Source organism: Bactrocera latifrons, unplaced genomic scaffold, assembly GCF_001853355.1.
Source record: "Bactrocera latifrons isolate USDA-ARS-PBARC rearing strain unplaced genomic scaffold, ASM185335v1 scaffold_1, whole genome shotgun sequence".
NCBI classification, from domain to species: domain Eukaryota; kingdom Metazoa; phylum Arthropoda; class Insecta; order Diptera; family Tephritidae; genus Bactrocera; species Bactrocera latifrons.
This window is the reverse complement of record NW_017534407.1, coordinates 2,999,444-3,012,387: the sequence shown is the minus strand read 5'-3', so window position 1 is coordinate 3,012,387 and position 12,944 is coordinate 2,999,444. Positions and strand designations below refer to the sequence as shown.

Here is a 12,944-nt window from a genome sequence, read left to right as displayed (position 1 = left end):
TTCTATAGTTAATACTAAACAAAGCCACCAAATGAAGCGTAGACTCCATAAGGCGCCTCTCTGACCGCCAACTAAATCGTTTATAATTGTTTCCTCTTGGAAAACTCTTAAACTTAAACATTAAGTAATGTAAATTAACACAACACGCACATCAACACAGCACCTGTGAGCTTGGCTCAAACGTCTACGACATCACCTCTTTCGTTTTGCAACCTATATTCCACTTCCCTTTGAGGCTTAATCAAACTCCAGTTTTCGAAAACTGCCCTCAATCGACTCGATCTGCGACACGAAATTCATGCCATTACTGCTTTTTTCGCTACTGTAATTACTTTTGCGCAAGATGCCGCGATCGCTTAAGAGCGCTATCTTATCCAAGTTGAGTATAGTTTCACGCTTGGCGAGCAATTCCGCCTTCCACAGTTCAACTATCGCTTTAAGCGGCATTTGACCGCCCAATTCTTGTGGCAGGCAAGCTGAATCAACATGTTTTGCCAATTCCTTGTCTTGTGTGTAGAGCGTGAGGCGATTACGTATTTTCGAACTGACACGTCCCTTTACGAAATCGATTAACCATTTCAGCGTCGCTGGCACATTGACCAAGTGGATTTCTTTGTGTCGCAGCGGTAGCGATTGTTCGCTCCACTTGAAGACGCGCGCAAATTCGGTTGGATTCCAATTGGTGACGTGTGTTGTGGTGACGCCGGAAAAGTCACCGACGTGCACAAGTCCGCAAATTTGTGTCGCTTGATCTTCCATGAGACACTCGTAGGTGAGAAAATGTGCACGCGCTTGATCGCTGCTGTTGTAGATCTTTGGATTGAAGCCTTTGGCATTGATGACCACAACACGACGTCCGTGTTTGTCACGATTCGGCGAGGCGAAGATGTAGCCGCTGCTGATAATGTCATTCAACTTTTGATCTAGAAAGTCCAACTGTGTGCTCATATGCGGGAAAGTGCGTCGTACATTCAGGTATTTGAGTAGTGTCTGCTGGGCCATAGGCACGCTGAACTTCTTGCAACGTAGGAAACGTAGTAGAAATTGATCGTCGAGTCGTACATTTCGTAAGTCTTCGTGTTTAAGTACCCAGTTGCGCATTTGTTCCAGACTTTGTTCTCGCGAGCATTTCTCTTCACGCAGTTCGCGTTTCGCAATCTTCAGCATGTTTTCCGTTAGCTCGGCATCGGCCAATTGTTCGATGGTTTGCTTCATGTTTAGGTGTTCAAAATTGAGCGCTCACCGGAGAAATAGCTGCAAATATAGTACAAAAATATTTGCGTAAATTACATTGTTTGCAACTTCGGATCAAATTTATAATGAATATATTTCACATGAATTTTTTTTAGGCCGCTCTCAATGTGAATAGTTAAACCTAGTGTGATTTATATGTTTGAGATAATATAGTTCAAACTTTTTCAAAACTCAAGATGGAGTAGCGTTCGTTGTCGTCAATAGTGAGCGAAACCACAAAATGATGCACACTTTTTTATTCAACACTTAAATATCAATCGAAGGCCCAAATGCTTCCCACCGTCTTGAAATAAGCTTTACAGCAAGTCAAGCAAGTTAGTTGTCGAATCAAAGCGAAAAATTTGATCAATTGAATACCTGAATGTTATGTGGAAATACAACAAATAGAACTGAAGAACTAACATACATTACTGTCAAATAAAGAAGAGCTGTGTAGAGGAAAGGCGTTAAAGACTCGACAAACAGTATGTTTACAAGAAGTTGTTGAGATGACCATAACATATGACCAAAACCCCATACAAAGTTAAATATTATATATGTTATTCCATTAATTTTCGTTTACAATAAAAGTTCTGTAGCCTACTTTTTTAAAGAATAAACACAGAAACAAAGAACGTTATTAAGTATTTATTTATTGAATATTATTTAATTCAAATGTTGGGCACGGCTATGTCTCAGATCTGTTGAGTCCAATTTTCGATAACTTGGTTGAGGATTTCGACTAGTAACTAAACCCGTGATGATTTGTTCCTAGACCTGAATCGAAGCGAGATTGTCCGCATAGACTTTACATATCCCCGCAGGAAAAAGTCTAATGATATGATATAACAAGATCTTGGTGGCCAATCGATCGGCCCAAAACATGGAATTATCTGCTCACCGAAGTGTTCTCTCAATAAATCCATTGACTGATGCGATGTAACCATATGTTGTCGAGATCACGAGCTTCAATTTCGGGCATAAAATAGTCGGTTATCATATAGAAATAACGGTCGCCATTAACGGTTACTATCTCCCAGTCATAATCTTTGAAGAAATGTTTCCACCGGCCAACAAACCATATCAAAGCTGAACCAAATTTGGCTCGAAAGCGTTGGATCTTCTTGGAACATTTCAACAGCTTATGTAGCGAAGGAATGTCGCTTGTATTTTCTACGCTTTCCACTTAAGATTTCGAAAGAAAATGCGACTAGTTGTTTCATATATCAGTTCAAGTTGCTGCGAACGGCGTTAAAACGACTCTCCACGGCCTTAGTGTACAATGTGTGCTGGACGTGGTCTATTCGGTTCAATATTATTCAATAATGTATGCTGGATCTCAAGATGGGTGATGGTTTTGGGTATTGGGTTATAGTAAACTTAGTAGGCCGATTATTTTGACCATAACATTATTTACAGAACATGAATTTTCTTAATAAAGTTGAATGATTTGTAAACGTTGTTAAGGCGTATGTCTTTACGTGATGAAAATCCAAACAATACTAAACAAAAATATCATGACAGCTTGATATGACTCACGCGTGATCTAAGAAAACATGCTATTGAAAAAAGTACTTATATATGGATCACCCGTTAAAAGGAACTACAGAAGCTTTCACACTTCTACCGAAAAATGTATAGACTGGATACTTTTTCGACTGCTTGCTGTTAAAACCTTATACACCGTTATTATATTTACAATTAGCAGTTGTTCTTGTTTTCGTATGTAGCCTCATACTTTAGATTTTGCATAAATATTATCTCATATATATATACTATATTTATACTCTCGCAACAAAGTGGCTAAGGAGAGTATTATAGTTTTGTTCACATAACGGTTGTTTGTACGTCCTAAAACTAAAAGAGTCAGTTATAGGGTTATATATACCAAAGTGATTAGGGTGACGAGTGGAGTTGAAATCCGGATGTCTGTCTGTCCGTCCGTCCGTGCAAGCTGTAACTTGAGTAAAAATTGAGATATCATGATGAAACTTGTCATGCGAGAGTATAAAATGTTCGGTGACACCCGAACTTAGCCCTTCCTTACTTGTTTTCTTCTATGATTGAAATTTGATGACTTCCTGATGAGATAATTTGCGCTCAATTTTTTTCAGTCATCTGTGATTGGATTAATTCCAATGGGATGAAAATTACGCAAATTTTTTTTCGTCTAATTTTGCATGAAAAAGTGTAATATGTTTGAAAAATAAAATTGAGGAAGTGATAAGAATAAATTTATTTTTCATAAGCTGAAAACATTGATATTATTTGTGCGTCTATATTACTTTGTATATTAGTAATTGCAGCGTGCAACTCTTAGCGAATCGAACAAACAACTAGTATAAATCAAATACACTGACATAATCAAGTAGATACAACTATCAAGCAGGTAAACCATTTTAATTCAATAATTTCTACAAGAGAGAATAAATAGCGAGCTGTGAATGGACAAATTGAGTTAAAAGCCGGCAGCAACCTTATTCCATATTTTATACAATTGCGACATGTTGCTACAGAGTATAATAGTTTTGTGCACCTCACGGTTGTATGTATCACCTAAACCTAATCGAGTTAGATATAGGATTATACATATATGTATATATAAATGATCAAGATGACGAGAGAAGTTGAAATCCGAGTGACTGCCCGTCTGTCCGCTTGTGGAAGCCCTTGGTGTGTGGTTCACTTTTTGTAGTTTGGGTTATTTCCCTGACTTTGGTACTGGCAAATTGCAAGAGTATGGCATGTTCGGTTTCACTCGAACATAGTCCTTCCTTACTTGATTGCAGAACTTTTTTACACATAACATTTTTTTTTAAGATTTTTCTACATGCAGTGAGAATACTAATTAATTTGATTTATTTTAGCCTAGATTGAATAGTATTTTTATATGTTTATATGTATGGTATATTATGGGTTTACTGAGATAAATCGAATTGGTTATAAAAACTTGCATTTGCAAAATCGATTAATTAGCAAATATTACTTTGGAAGTAGAGTTTTCCTACTGAAAATAAACTAATATGTAGGTGTGCAACTAAGTTATCGCTGTTTTCTAATGAAGGTGTGTTTTCATTGTAAGGAAATGATTACAAATAAATTATGCGAAGTATTGTCCATCGCTAGTCAACCCATGTGCCATCGATCCACCTCAAGTTTAGCAACGTGAGGTCTAGCGTTATCATGCAGCAAAATCGCGCTTTCATGCATCGCCCGGTACTAAGAACATATGGAAGCCGAATTTTTTGTTTGTGAAGCATTCAGGACGCATGTAGTGGCTTTTAATTGGCTAGGCGATTTGTAGCTATCAGTGCTCTTCTTGCATTTAACACGGGTCCTCATCGCAACTTCTCCATTTCACCGTCTTCGAAGTTTTTGACCTTCCTTCCGCGGACAATGATAATAAAGAAATTGCCGTTTATGAAGTGACGAAATCAACTTTGGCACGTTGTTTCACTTGGGCCTCCGTGACTTTCTCGATTTGCTTTAGCAACCGTTTATTGACTGAATGACGCAATTTTTGGAAAAATACGGACATATGCGCACAACCAAAAGTATACGACACATAAACAAAGTCAATAATGTGTAATGCGTTTCCTTTGCAAATGCCTATATCTGACATTTGTCGTAAGTTATTAAAAACAGCAAATTTCTAAGAAATACCTACAAGAAAAGTTCGCTGACTAGTTTGCCACGTTACTAGTTTCAAACTACCTAATAACTACTTAGTTAACTTCACCACAAGGTACATACTGCACGTATTAATACGAATTTATGTATGAGAACAAATGCAATTTTCGTGTTTATTTTGTGTTAATAATTTAAGAGGTTTTAATTGTAATTTTTTAGCAAATACAAATAATCGAATTATCCAAAGTAGGACAAACATTAATTGGCCATTCGTTGCTGCGCTGTGTCTACAAATGTATGTATTTATAATTATATGAATTCGCACAGTGCTCGTTTAAAACTTAAATTGCAGTATACTGCATATATACATACATATATATATATACATATATATATATATTTTTTTAATAATATAAAAGCCACTGTGCGAGTTCACTTCCAAAGTACTTAAAATGTCAAACAGAAGCTTCAAGAGCAAAAGCCTTAAGGCATCAAGCTGGATAAATCTCAATAAATATCTTCAAAATCTTGTTACAATTAGGTGTTCAACCATTTTGTTATATACTCCTTTTTATGTATGTTAATATGTATTTTTATGCATTATTTATGTCAACAATTTGTGTTTTACACTCAGCATTCAAGACCGGCGGCAAAATGTGACCTTGTATTGGAACGTCATAAATACCCTTGACGCTACACAAGGTAGCTAGCAATTTGTATACATACATATGAATCATTCTTACATATTTACATATAAGTATGTAATGTAGCAAAATATTTTATAAATTATATAATAAAGTATATATATATTAAATTTAAATATAGGAGGACTGGTTGATGATCAATACGCTTGATCATACCTTAATCAAGGATGAACCTAGAGGGAACTTCAAAATCTATTCCACTTGACTCATTAATACGCGTGATATACACATAATATTGAATTATCGCTAAATAAGCAGGGCAATATTTGAAAATATATTGCTTTAAGAACCATTTTTTATTTAAATTTAATTTGGAAACAGTAGTGGTAAGGGAATAATTTGCTCGACATTTTTTTATTTACTTTTAAGCTCGCTAGCTAATTTTATTCCTTGGGGTAGTATGGGACAGCAAACTGCTGGCTCGAAAATGGACGATAGGGAATATACTGTCCAGAGTTAGGCATAAGAGAGCCTTCTAGTTGCCGGATCACCGCAGTATATTTCAGCTGAGGTCTTTGCTATTGCGAAAGCTGCGGAGCTGGCCTCTGATGCACCGGCAGGCAAGTCCAGAGTCAACATCTAAGCAGACAGGAAGCAGCAATCAAGACAGTAACCTCTTAGAAGTGTTTTGGGAAACAGGATACCAGAGGAAAGTGTTGCCAGAAGCAAGCAACTTCACTTCTACTAAGCGCCAGGCCATAAACGCATCGAGGGCAATAAAATAGTGGACGAGATTGCCAAGAATGGTGTGCAGCTAGCAACAGAAAACGCGATCAACATTAGACCCATTTATACGAAGATTTCGAAAGAAGAATGGTAAAGAAAATAAAAACTCGATTAAACGATCTAACTGGCTGCAAAAGTCATGTGCAAAACGGTAGATCGGAAGTACACACAATTCATATTGGCACTAGTTAGAAGAGACTGTAAGAACTTGATGTGAATATTAACTGATCACGGTCTGGTTGCAACACACGCCCGCAAGATGAGGCTGACAGATCGAGAAGACTGCAGAAAATTTCTAGAGCAGGACACCAGGGAAGCAATGGAGTATCTCTTGTGCACTTGTCCCGCATTTCCAAGACTACACTGTAAGCATATGGAGTCCCCACGGTATGATCCAGACGTTGATTTTCGATGGTTTTTAAGCAAAAATCGGACGGTGCATTCATACGAAGTTCATCAATCGCCATTCGCTCGTTTGCATAAACTATAGACTTGACGTGGCCTCACAGGAAATAGTCTAGAAAACAATGGTGACTCATTGACGAAGCCATTCAGCCATAAATGAGTCTCATCGCTGAAGATGATTTTTCGATGAAAATCCGGATCATTTCCAAGTCGTTGCTCTGCCCAATTCACGAACATATAACGATTCTGGTGGTCACGCGGCTTCAGTTCTTGCGTCAATTTGACCTTGTAAGGTTGTAGGCCAATATTTAATTAAAATTAAATAAAATTTTGTTTTAAAATTGGTAAAACTTTTACCGAAACGTTTGATTTAATGAAACAAGTTTATGGCGATGATTGGCTATCCCGAGCAGAGTATACGACTGGTTTCAAAGTTTACAAAGTAGTCGTGAGGACATAAATAACAATCAACATGTGGGACAATCAAAATCTGCGATCACCAGAAATTCCATCGAAACTGTGCGTTAATTAATCAAAAATCAGCCGAAATCATCATTGAAATTCATGGAAATGGAATTGAACATCTTCAAAACATCGATTTATCGCATTTTGACCGAACATTTGGGCTTACGAAAGGTGTGTGCATGGTTTGTTCCGCACAAATTGACTGACTACCAAAACTTGCTCAGAATCCAATATTCGAAGCGCATCATTGTGACCGATTATTTGACCAAAAATCACATTTTAACCATTAACCACTCCCCGTATTCACCTGATATGGCACCGTGCGACTTCTTCCTTTTTGGAAAAATGCATTTGCTCATGAAAGGAAAGCGTTATGCAGATGTAGAGGCCATTCAAAAGGCTTGCACTGATATACCGGCCAACGAGCTAAAACACTCATTCGACCTGCTTTTGTACCTTGCAAAAAGCTGTATTGAAGCAGAAGGAAACTATTTTGAATAAAATAAATTGATTTTGCCGAAAGTCCTGTTTACTTTCGATTGGATTGGACCTTGTATTCTCGACACCACGGCGACTTCTTTGTCTCATCGGCACGGAAACATTTTGTCCCGTGATTGTGGATTCAAATGTTCCACTAGATGCTTAATTGTTGATCTGGCGGACGATTACGACGTTCATAAATTGCACGTTGCGCTCTTAAAATTGAGGCCACTGACTCCGAATTTCGGTAGTTAATTTTAATACTTTCGACTCGTTGTTGGACCGTATATCTTTCCACGATGAAATGGCAAACCTCACTGAAGAGAAATATCAAAATAAAACCATTAAATTTTGATTTGAAATTCCAAATAGAAATTTAGATTTCGATATAAAATGTTTCATTAATTAAATTTTAGGTTAAAAGAAATTGCTAAATATTTGACAATCCCTATGATATCGAAACATTTTTATGCAGACCTTTATTTGCAACGCAAATTGGATAAAATCGAATTTTTGAATCAAATGCGTCACGCCAGCTAAGTGATAGCTGAGCATATACACTGTCAAAATATATGCATACATACGTGTATGTGTATGTATATACATATTTATAAAAGTATAGACATCTTTAAAGCACTAAAAATTTAAATTCCGATGTTTAATTTGATATTATTAAAAAATATGATTTTCTTTACTTGTATAAACAATTTTTTTATTAATTATTCCTTAATTATCAGCGCAAAATTGAAATAATTCCCATGACAAATATGGTAAAAATAGATAAACGACGCATTTTACACGCAAAATTTGCACAGTTTACAATGTAAGCTTGTTAGCACCCTTAAATACATGTATAGAGAAACGTACATATCTATGTATGTATATATAGTACTGTAGGCAATTTCAGTATGCTGCTTTTGTATGTACATATGTATGCATGGTTTCTTTTGTAATTTTGCGCGGTATGTTAATTAAGATCCAACGCCGTCGTTGACTACTCTCAACTATAACAACAACAATAACAATTATAGATTTCTCATCAAAGAAGCAAAATTTAATGCTAAAAAACCATGAGCACATCTCCCAGCAACCATTGAAAGCTACAAAGTAGTTATGTACACACGTTTGTTATCACTGGCAGTGAGTTTTAGCTTGCTCCAATACCTCTTAGCAAGCTTTGATGTTGATTGTTGTGCCATTTTTTTTTACCCACAGTATAGTTTTGTTTTATTTTCCACCAACTTGCGGGTTTTCCTTCTCATGTGCTATTTTCAAGTCAGCGTGAACTAAATTTAATTGAATGCGGTTTTTATACCCTGAACAGGCTTAAGTATTATAAGTTTGACATGAAGTTTGTAGCATATAGCAGAAAACATGAGGAACTTTATAAAATACTAGAGGACCCGTCCACGCTTCACTGTGGCTGAACCATAGATAATACTTTACTACCATCTATGTGATTTCTATTAGTTGGATTATAACTATTAGTTAATGCGATATAGCATTTTTGAGAAGAAAATTGTTTTAGTTTACAAAAACACGGATCATAAAGCATTTCGTGTGTTAATAAATCATCACTTTTTTGGGAAAAATACTGTTGAATTTGGGCTCAGAGAAATCCACCGTTGAAAAGATATTTGCTCAGCTGGAAACAGGCGAAACGAGCACCGAGGACAGTGATGCTTTAAAGAGGCGAAAGCTCTGTGCAAAGGGGGTGAATCGCAAGCTCATAAACCAACAATAATAACGAAGTGCTCTTTAATCGTAATAAACCCGAACTTTTACGTCGGTGTGTGACAACAGATGAATAGCTCCATTGGAGTCCAATCTACAGTCATTCTAGTGGGTTGTACTTGATGAACTGGTTCTCAAGCGTGGAAAGACGAAAAATTCGGCTGGAAAGGATATGATATAAGTCTTTTGGGATGCATATGGTATAATACAACTCAACGACTGATTAGTCAGCCAGTTATAATCTATTTCACTGCATATTTGGTTGCAATTTGGTCTTTTTTGCAATTCCAAGTACTTAGCAATTGTATTATTTTTGAGGAAGAATCGGCTTAAAATTGAACGCATACCTAAAAACATGAATTTTGAACAAATGCTTATGATTTAAAATATAATTTTTGTATTTATGAGTTATATTAAATTTTGACATATAGAGATAAAACGTATCCTATGTCCTTACCCTGGTTCTAAGCTACCTCCCTACCAATTTTCAGCCAAATCGGTTCAGCCGTTCTTTAGTTACAAATGGTGTAACTAGCAACAAATTTCTTTTATATATATATAAATACATAAATAATAAGCATTATGGGTCGATTTTGCCCTGTGCGAAATAATTCCTAAATTTTTGAGATATCGATATGAAATTTTGCACACGTCCTTTTCTCCCAAAAAAATTGCTTACTTGTCGGAACTGCCAATATCGGACCACTATAGCATCTACCTCCCATACAAACTAACCGATCAAAATCTAGTCCCTGTAGGAAAAACTTTTTATTTAACGAGATATCATCACGAAATTCGGCGCAGGTTATTATCCACACCAACAGTTTACTCACTCAAGAAATTGTTAGGATAAAGATATTTTACACTCTTTTATTCTATAAGAAATGTACCTGTGAAAAAAAGGGTATTATATGTAGCATAGGTGTAGCCGACGTTAAAACTGGTTTCTCGTTTGTTGTTAGCTATATTAGATAAATAACAAGAAAAAACGTGAACTAATATACCCTGCACAGGTGTATTTCTTTTAGTAACTATTTGTCAAGTTTGTATGGAAGCTATATGCTAAAGTAATCCGATCTGAACAATTTTTCGGAGATTATACTATTACATCAAGCAGTAATCCAGGTTAAATTTCTTGAAGATACCACGTCAAATTCGAAAGTTTTCCATACAAGAACTTTATTCCGACCGTTCAGTTTTATGACAGCTATATATTATAGTGAGCTGATCTGAACAATTTCCTCTGATATTACATTATTTCTATAAACAATAACTCATACCAAATTTCGTGAAGATATATCTTTAAATGACGAAGTCCCCATTCAGTTTGTATGGCAGCTATATGCTGTAGTTAACCGATCTGAACAATTTCTTCGGACATTACATTGTTGCTTTAGAAAATAATGTATACCAAATTTTGTAAATAGATCTTGTCAAATGCAAAAGTTTTCTTGGCTAAATCGACTCAGCTCAACATATTGATCATTTATATATATATACTTTATAGGGTCTCCGACGCTTCCTTCTGGGTGTTACAAACATCGTGACAAACTTAATATACCCTCTTTAGCGTACAAAAAGAACGTCGTCCTCGTTAGAGTGAGGCTGACATCCTCGTCGTGCAAGAAATACGATGGACGGGAAGAGGACTAAGGCAAATAGATCTTTGTGGCATTTACTACAGTAGTCATTTAAACACAGCAACATATCGCTGATTTGACCGCAAGCTACGACGGAAGAGAAAGGCGATAAAGATGCCTTCTATGAGCGCTTGGATCGTGTTTGGCGACTTTAACGCTAGGGTGGTAGAAGCTATCTTTCGCACAACGGGCGGCCTCCAAGATGAAACATTCCCAAATGGGTTGAGATTGATCGACTTCATCGGTGTCGAAAATATGGATATCTGCAGACAATGTTGAAAAATAAACTTTCTTTTTTAAAAATTTTCGATTTTCTTTTAAGTGTTATGTACTTATCGGACCGAACTCGTATTATATACAATAAATATGTATATCCATACATATGTATGATCTAATGATAGTAAGTATATACAAACATACATATGTTTGCAAGCTCATCTTATCTGATGCGAAAATAATTATAATATTTTTGCTTAAATCTCACAATGAGTTTCATTGCCTTTCGGCTTTTTGGGTTTGGCTTCAGTTTTTGCTTCATTAGCCAGGGTTATTTTCATTTTATCTAGCCACACGTACTCGCAAATACACAACGTATCTATTGTATAAGTATGTATGTATGTGTGTCCGTTGGAATGTATCTTTTCTTTTTGCATAAATTTACATCGATGGCACACTGGGCTCACAGCGACAGATCTTGGCAAAACCATCGTTTGTATATTTTTGGAACTACCGAATTTTTGTATTACTAATACCCAGGCACATACGTACAAGCTAACATATTGACCCGCTTTCTGTAAATAAATTCGAACTTGAGCCGATTTTACACTTACAAAAGACAGCGACACAAATTTTTTTAATAAAACACAGGCGAGTACAATGACTGACCCTCGAGTTGCAGACTTTGCAATGATTTTATGTTTTAAATTCTGCTTTTAAGTAGTTAACAAAAGGTTTGTTTATATATCACTTTTTTGAAGCGAGTGGCAAAAGAATGCTCAACTTTTATAAAAATTCGCTGAAGGTCTCCTAAAACGCCAGTGACACTTGAGCTGCTAGTCACATGCTCCATTTAGTTTGTTTGTAATTATCTTTAAAAAATCTATAATCATTATGGAATTAACGTTGTAGTGCTGTACATATTTATACAAATAATTTGTGTTCAATCTGAGATCTTTGAGAGCACAAAGCATTCAGTGAAGTCATCGATCATGAATCATGATCATGAATTTTGTTATCGTCATTAAATTGAAAAAGTTAAAGAAAAAGTGCTTGAAAATGATCTTTTTGGCATCAGCGAGGTAACCAAAGACCTCAACACCTCTTATGGATCAAATCAACACATTATGGTTAATGTTGTGGGTAGGAAGCGTGTCAAGACCTGCCTCGTACTAAGAATAGCTGATTCTTTGGTAAAAAGAGTCGAGTGTTTGTCCCAAAATTGATGCTTCACAATGCTAGTGAGAACCCTATATTCATCAAACGATTCATTACTGCTGACGAAACGTGAGACACCGAAAGTTTTCAACAATCTAGAGTTTGGCTAAAACCAAAAACAAAAAAAAAACAAGTAAGGAAGGGCTAAGTTCGGGTGTCACCGAACATTTTTTACTCTCGCATGATAAAGTGATAATCGAGATTTCAGGCGTGGTTGTGAACCGATTTCACTCATATATCGTACATGTCATCAGGGTGTTAAGAAAATATTATATACCGAATTTCAATGAAATCGGTAGAGTAGTTCCTGAGATATGGTTTTTGGTCCATAAGTGGGCGACGCCACGCCCATTTTCAATTTAAAATAAAAGGCTGGGTGCAGCTTCCTTCTGCCATTTCTTCTGTAAAATTTAGTGTTTCTGACGTTTTATGTTAGTCGGTTAACGCACTTTTAGTGATTTTCAACATAACCTTTGTATGGGAGGTGGGCGTG

The 12,944-nt window shown here is 36.2% G+C and overlaps 1 protein-coding gene across 3 annotated transcripts in view; it reads right to left on the bottom strand.

The window, feature by feature from the left end:
* Positions 1-83: 83 nt before the first annotated feature.
* LOC108965234 (alpha-tocopherol transfer protein-like) overlaps positions 84-12,944 on the bottom strand; it is a 24,385-nt gene continuing 11,524 nt past the window's right edge. For 2 of the 3 annotated variants that reach the window (XM_018927504.1, XM_018927509.1), the window contains exon 2: positions 84-1,254. In XM_018927504.1, the coding sequence (XP_018783049.1) occupies positions 238-1,215 (978 nt within the window). In that variant the 5' untranslated portion in view covers positions 1,216-1,254 and the 3' untranslated portion in view covers positions 84-237. Of the gene's footprint in view, positions 1,255-2,823; positions 2,843-12,944 lie in introns of those variants that run through there. The other variant, XM_018927516.1, reaches the window with a different exon arrangement.